Source organism: Motacilla alba, chromosome 14 (assembly GCF_015832195.1).
Source record: "Motacilla alba alba isolate MOTALB_02 chromosome 14, Motacilla_alba_V1.0_pri, whole genome shotgun sequence".
NCBI lineage: Eukaryota > Metazoa > Chordata > Aves > Passeriformes > Motacillidae > Motacilla > Motacilla alba.
The window spans coordinates 7,523,050-7,530,044 of NC_052029.1; the positions used below are offsets into that span (position 1 = coordinate 7,523,050).

Below are 6,995 nucleotides of genomic sequence, written 5' to 3' on the forward strand. Positions count from 1 at the left end.
CGTGCCCGGGCCGGGCCCAGCCGCGGGCGGTACCGCGGGCGGAGCGGCGGCCGCGCCTTCCCAGCGCCCCGCGCGGCGCCGCCCGGCCCGGCCCGGCGCGGCCTGCCGAGGGAGCGCCGAGCCGCCTCGGGCCCGGGCCCGGCGCTCGCCGCCATGCCGCTGCTGGTTAACGGAGCGCGGGTCGACCTGGCCCGGCCCACGGGGGACATGATCCGCGCCCACCCGCACCTCGAGGTGAGGAAAGCGGGAAGGGGCCCGCCCTGCCGGAGGTCCCGGGGGGAGCCGCGGCCACGGCCGGGCGGGTGAGGGAGCGGGGCGGTCTCGGGTTGAAGCGGCCCGGGGCAGGGGCGGCCCCGACCCCACGCGTTCCCCGCGCTCTGACAGCCGAGAGCCGCGGGGTGGTGGAAAATAAATCAATCGGTGTCGGCGAGGGGCTCAGCCGTGACGGTGGGGGTGCCCCGGCGGGGCGGGACGGGCACTCCGTGCGTGAAATGACAGAAACTGGCGATAAAAGGCAAGGCGGGCACTCTGAGGAAGGTGCTGACCTTGCTTCCAGGGTATAAATGTTATAATCCTAACGGCGGAGCGCGAGCCAGGACTGTGAGCAGAGCTGCTTGGGGAGCTGTTTCACATCAGAAGGCGTTTCTTTACAGACCCAGAGATTATGCAGAAAACCAGGGCAAATTTGATGAAGCTGTGAAGTGGTTTTGAGCCCAGAATGGAAATTCACTTTGTCCCCAGCAGGTCTGTGAGGAAGCACTGCAGTAGTCATAGCCCAGGAATCCGGGTTTTCCACACACCAGTCAAGCTAATAAACAACAGTATTTTGATAAGTGCAAAATAAATTTGCTGCAATATGGCAGGAGAAGACTGAAACTTATATATTTCAAGTTTTCTGTTCTGATTAAACTTCCAAGATCAGTTCTGGTATTATCTAATGTAATCTTTTCCCAGTTGAAAAGCTTTTTATTGTGCCTCCATTTTATGGTCCATATCACAGGGAAAGGTGTTTTGTATCTCTCTGGAATGATGGGATTTAACTATTAACTTGGTCAGTGTCACGAAAGCAAAAAACTTTCAAAATTCAGAATACTCTGTAATACAAAACACATGTGTTTCTCTCTGACCTGAATCCCTTTGCTTTTCAGAGGTGATGTTTCTGTGAAGTAATGGATACACCTGAGAATTCTCCCACTGTAATATCTGTTATCATTTGTAGTATTTGTTATCATTTATCTTTAGGAAAAGGCAAAACTTCTGAGAAGTCAGCCAGCTCAGATCGTGGAACCCAAGGGCCTTCTCTATGTCCAGCAGAGAGAGTTTGCAGTGACTACCCCTAAAGATGGTGTGTAGGAACATAAATGTTTCTTCTTGTACTGAAGCAGTGTTTGTGAGAGCTGAGTTCTTAAAGTGTTTTCCTCCTTTAAAATAGGTTCTGTTTCCATTCTTGGATCAGATGATGCCACTACCTGCCACATAGTTGTGCTCCGACACACAGGTATCTCTAGAGGACCTTCAGAGCAAAGCCTGTACCCCTGAAATAAGGAATTAGTACTGGTTTATGTGGCATTAGTAAAATAAACTGCAGTTGCATTAATACAAACCTGAGTCCCCAAAAATCACATAATGTGTTAACTAAAGACTGGCTCAGAGTTGGTGTGTTTAGTGTGAGAGGTTCTGTGCTCTCCTGCTCCATGAGCAGATTTTAACTTGCTCTGCTCCTGTGGCCGGTGGCATTGCAGCCCTGGGCTGTGTTCAGCAGTCTGGCAGAGCAGGGTTTGGACGTTTCAGGGGTAGAATTTGTGGAATTTGTGTGCCTGGATTTCTGACATTAGCGATGTTGCCTGTTAAGATGTGCCCTGCTGTTCAGAGGGCACTTGTACCCTCGCAGGAGCTGTGCTGGTTTTAGAAGGGTCCTTGCAGGGGCTGCTGCCTCGCCCCAGTCTTGTCCCCTGCTGGAGGCTGCTGTGCCGAGGGGAGCGAGGCAGTGGTGGGGCAGCTCTCCCTGCAGCAGTGGGGCCTGCCTCGGTTGGTGCCACTGTCACCCAGTCCCTGTTCTGTGCCTTCCCCAGGCAGCGGAGCCACGTGCCTGACCCACTGCGACGGCTCGGACACCGAGGCCGAGGTGTCGCTCATCATGAGCTCGGTGAAGTCCTTCTCTAACTCCACGGGCTGTGGCAGGTCAGCTCTGCTCCCTCCTTCTTCTGCTTCTCTCAAAGGTTGCTGCAGCTGGTGTGGAGGGGAGTTGGGAGGGGATTGTGCTGGGTTCAGACAAGGGAACTGTGCAGGAAACGCCTCTCAATCAGCAGCCGCATGCAAAGTGAAAATCACTTCCTTGATTTTGGGGATATTTTTAGCAGTTGTTTAAAGCACGGTTCTGTTCTGAAGAGTGTCTCTGTAAAATGCCACCGTGAGGTTTGTGTTTGCTGTTTCCCATTTAACTTTGTTCCAGATTTGCAAAATTTTCCATATAACTGGTTTTTGGTTTATATTCTGTTTTTCCCTTCAGAGTGTTTGTAAATTCTTTTCAGCATCTGACAATCTATCAGAGAATTTTGTAAGTCCACATTAAAAAAAAAGGATGGTGTGGAGGATAGGCCAGTGGGTATAAAGCTCTGAAACAGAATTTAGCAGACAAGCTTCTTTCTGGATGTGGAGGGTTTTGCCCCTGTAGTTTGGTAAGAGCAAAAGCTAGCTCATGAACTTAGATTACGATTTGTAAGGACTTTACATAGACACTGCTTAGAGAAGAACCCTGCTGCATGGTCCAGAGTATTTGTGAGAAGGTCATGGGATCAAAAATCTTCAAGTTCAATTAACTGAAAGATGGTTACAAAGTTCAGTCCAAACCAGAGGTGCCAGAGATACCCCTGGGTTAGAATTGCATGTATTTAATGCCTCTTCAAGCTTGTTCCTGTTCCCGTGCCACTTCCTGGGTGATCCCTGAAGTTTTCAGAATGGAATTATCATAACTTGCTGTGTAATGCAAACCAGCTTGGTGCATGTGATTGTAATAATTGAGGCTTCTCTAATGATTGCCTTGCAGTTTGGGCTGGGGATTATTTTGTAAAGCTATTCATTCATTTTGAGATGTCTTTTTAATTGCTGTTTCCTGTTATTCCATCTCTGTTAGGCTGGAAGTGCACCTAGTTGGAGGTTTCAATGATGATAGGCAGTTATCACAAAAACTTACTAATCAGCTTCTTAGTAAGTTCACGTTTTTTCCACTCTCATGTCCAAAAAAAAAAAAAAAAAAGTTCTGTCTGGATTTGGGTGGAGTTTGTTTGTAGTCTGAGTCCCCAGTCATTTACTGGAAAGGAGTGTGGATTCACATGAAGGGACTTTTTCTGAGAACTTGGAGAGGGGCTGGACTGCTGGGCTTGCCCATGGTCAGTGCCTGGGCCACAGGGTCTGATCCTGTCACTTCTCCCTGTCTCACACTTGGTGTGGAGAGCTGGGTGCAGTTCAGCTGGGCTTTGATTCCTGCTCGTCTTCTTGGGATCATGGGCGAGTGTTGTCACTCTCCCAATCTGTACATGTGGGTCACTCATCAGTTACCAGTCAGTTCATACCTTAATGTGATGAGGTAAAATTTAATTATTGTTTGGCATTGTCTCATGAAAAATGTCAGATCTGTTTATAAAATCCATAGTCCAGAGGAGTGATGGCAGTGCTGCACTAACAATTGGAAATGTAAAGTACCTGCTTACCTGGGAGTGCCCTGGGTTGTGCTAAGCACTTCCTCTCTTCTGGAGAGGCCTCTGCCCCACTGGAGTGGGGAGGGGGCAGGGAGGGGGCAGGGATGGGGCAGGATTGGAGGGAGGTGATTGAGGGGATAAACAAAAAAGGAAAACCAAACACCCTGGGATGCAGCCTTGTGGCTGTGACACCTGATGGGTGTTTTGTGTGAGAGTTCTGTGCAGAACAAAGTATTTTGGTTAACTTACTTTAACCTTCTGATTTTCATGCGTCAAGGTACAATTTGAATCAGTAATGCTGTATTGCTATCAGGACTTAAAAGAGGGTTTTTTTCTGGTGTTTGGGATGGTGAAATGCAGAACTAATTTACAGTTGATGAAAGACCGGGTTTGTTCACTATCTATGTAACATTTTAGGAAAAAAGCATTTGAATATAACCTGCTAAATGTATAGCAGACTAGAGCAGAGCTGATGTGATGCCAGAGCTAAGCCAGTGTCAGTAGAAGGAGTAAGTGGCAGCGCACTTTCGTAGCAGATTTTTGCTGTTACAAACGGCCTGTCTCTGTAAATTCCTGTTAGTTTGAAGCAAATGTGCAGAACCCTGTTTGCAGTGTTGCCTTACCTGGGGCTGGGGTTTAGGTGTGTGCCCCTCACCCCCAGACAGCAGTGCCCTGCCCCCACTCACTGACATTTTTGCTGTCCTTGTCATCACAGGAGCGTTCGACCTCCAGCCAGAGGATGTTCATTTAGTAACTTTCTGTGTAACAGGTAAGAAAATGTTCCCTTGGGTTTGGAAGCACCTTTCCTGAAATAAAGGGGCAGGGAACTTCTCAGACATGGCTTTTTCTCTGTCCTGTCAGAGAGAACAGCACAAGTCCTCCAACTGATGCGTGATTTTCAGTTTTACTGTTGGTGTGTGTGTGGTGATGTCAGAGAGCCAATGCAGGGGGCATTTTCTCCTACCAAGTGCTGCTGCAGTGCAACCAACTCATAGTGATGGCCAGGTTATTTTGGCACATTTATCCCAAGGCACAGTCTCTGTTTTGGCACATTTATCCCAAGGAACAGTCTCTGTACCCGTGCATATCTTACAGTTGAGAAGGGCACTTACAGACCTTTGTTCTGCTGGGCTGCTGGACCTGCCTCCCTGCAGGGAGCAGTGAGTTCATGAACTTCAGTTAGTTCATAGTGTGTGATGTCATGTGGAGGAGTTCCCTTCTCTTTGTATGGTGTTGAAGTCACATTTGCATCCTCTTTCATTGTCAGAGGTGTTGGTGACTGACATCTTTCAGCCTTGGCATCATGGTGGTTTTTCCCCTGGAAATTGTCCTTGCAGAAGCAGTTGGCTGGAGCTTCTGTTCTGTTAGGAGACAGCTCCAAGTCCCACGTGTGTTGTTACTGACCTCTGCCTTCTTTTCCGTATTTCATTTAGGCTTCCTTGTTTTATTCTGTCTTATGCAACATCAGATCTCTTGCTCTCCAGTGACATGCAGTTAAATAAATGCTGCTCAGACTAAAATCCAAAGCCCTACAAGTTTGACTTCTTTTTCTTCATTACAGAACTAAATGACAGAGAAGAACAGGATATTCACTTTCCAATAATTTATGGAATAGGTGAGTTAGTTAAATTAGAATTGAATTTTCTTTTGGTCACTGGATTGCTTTTCAGATTCCAATAGTAAATGACTGCTTTTAATGAATGAGAAAAGTCCACCCTAAAAGTTGCATACCGCTGACAGAGGCATAGGCAGAAATGCTTTTCTTGTGATGCCCCAGCTGGGGAGATGCACACATGAAGAGGCCGTGTACAAATGCAAACAGATTTTTTTTTCCTTTAACTGCATTTAAGAGTTTATCACCATCAAGCTACTGCACTAAATTTATGCTTAGAATTTAATCTTCTTCTCTTTGATTATTCAGTGTTTTTTCTAATTAGTTCACTCATCTCTGGAATATTGAAATGCTGCCAAAGGAAATGAAGTAAAAACTTACTGTCACAGGCTTGGGGTCTGAGAAACAAAAATGTGTGATGGGTTCTGCAGTTCTGCAACACAGTTTTGTTAGGTACAGGGTCATTGTAATGAAGTGCCTCAAAACAATTAATTCTTGCTATATTTAATCTCTATTTCCTACCAGCTGTGAATGTTAAAACAGCAGAGATTTTCCCTGCAACCTTCCCAGTAAAAGGGCCGGATGAGGATCTGCGTTCTGCCCACATTTTAACAGGAGCACCAGTGAGTAAAAGGGGTGGTGAAAATGGGGAGACCAGTTGGGAGCAACGAAACATCCAGAGTTTGAGGAGAGTATCTTTGGTAGCTCTTTGGGTTTGTGGTCACCATTTCACGCTGTGTTTGTTGGAGTAGCTGGGGGTGTCAGTGCAGTTGGAGGGACTCGGGGCCGAGCTGGTGTGGGCCAGGCCAGACTGAGGGGAGCTCTCCTTGTCTGGGGAGCCCTGGCTGCCCCTGCAGCCTCCTGTGCTCTTACAGCTGACCAACATCTACGATGCGAAGACAGAACAGCTCCGCATTGGGCCTTATTTCTGGGGGCCTTTCCCACATGTGGATTTCTGGCTGGAGCAAGATGATGCACAGATTTTACAGGTACCCGAAACTAACTGGTTTGGGCTTTTTTGCCTACTAGCTGAGTAGAGAGGGGGGTGTTATAGGATGTCAAAACTTTTCCCAGTGCACTGCTGTCCCTGGGAGGGTGGGGAATATCCTTCTAGAGGGGCAGGATAATGAGAACATTGTATCCTGAATGTCAAGCAGCTCTTGCTCCCATCTTCTTTTTCAGAACCTTTCCACGTCACCCCTGGCTGAGCCCCCCCACTTTGTTTCCCACATTAGATCTACATTAACATTTCTAAAAGAACATCCATTTCCATCTCGGTCCCTGTTTCCTGACAGGAAGCCTCGAATCTACAAAAAAAATGAAGAAGGGTTGTGGGAACAGGTTTGCTCTGACAAAATCTAACCTGGAACCCACCCCCACAATTGCTTTAAGGAAATACAGTCTTGCAGGAAGAGCAATTTGTTGCAAATAGCATCTTGCTGGTCACAAATACCATTGTTCCTGTGCTTTTCAAAATAAAATATTTTGATAGAAGTAACTTGCTTTTTCTGCATTACTTATGTAGAAGTCAGGGTTTCTTTGAAGTAAGAATTTGGCTTTGTTTAGGTTCTGTTGCTCCAGTGCAGTAATTTGATGGGCAGGTAGAGGTGGCAATGCTAGAGACTGACAGGGTGAGTCACTGCTCTGGTATGCTCTTCATTAAATGACTTTGCACACACAAGGAA

The 6,995-nt window shown here is 47.2% G+C and overlaps 1 protein-coding gene across 2 annotated transcripts; it reads left to right on the plus strand.

Moving 5' to 3' along the window:
* Positions 1–42: 42 nt before the first annotated feature.
* NTAN1 (N-terminal asparagine amidase) lies at positions 43–6,808 on the plus strand. Of its 2 annotated transcripts, none has more exons than XM_038151107.1 (10): positions 43–234; positions 1,243–1,345; positions 1,433–1,498; positions 2,073–2,181; positions 3,134–3,207; positions 4,414–4,467; positions 5,260–5,313; positions 5,836–5,933; positions 6,150–6,299; positions 6,493–6,808. In XM_038151107.1, exons 1-10 carry the CDS (start codon positions 154–156, stop codon positions 6,670–6,672), a joined length of 969 nt encoding a protein of 322 aa, XP_038007035.1. In that variant the 5' UTR covers positions 43–153; the 3' UTR covers positions 6,673–6,808. The 2 variants fall into 2 exon arrangements, with proteins under 2 accessions (XP_038007035.1, XP_038007036.1); XM_038151108.1 differs by having other exon boundaries at positions 46–234; positions 6,186–6,299.
* The last annotated feature ends 187 nt before the right edge of the window (positions 6,809–6,995 follow it).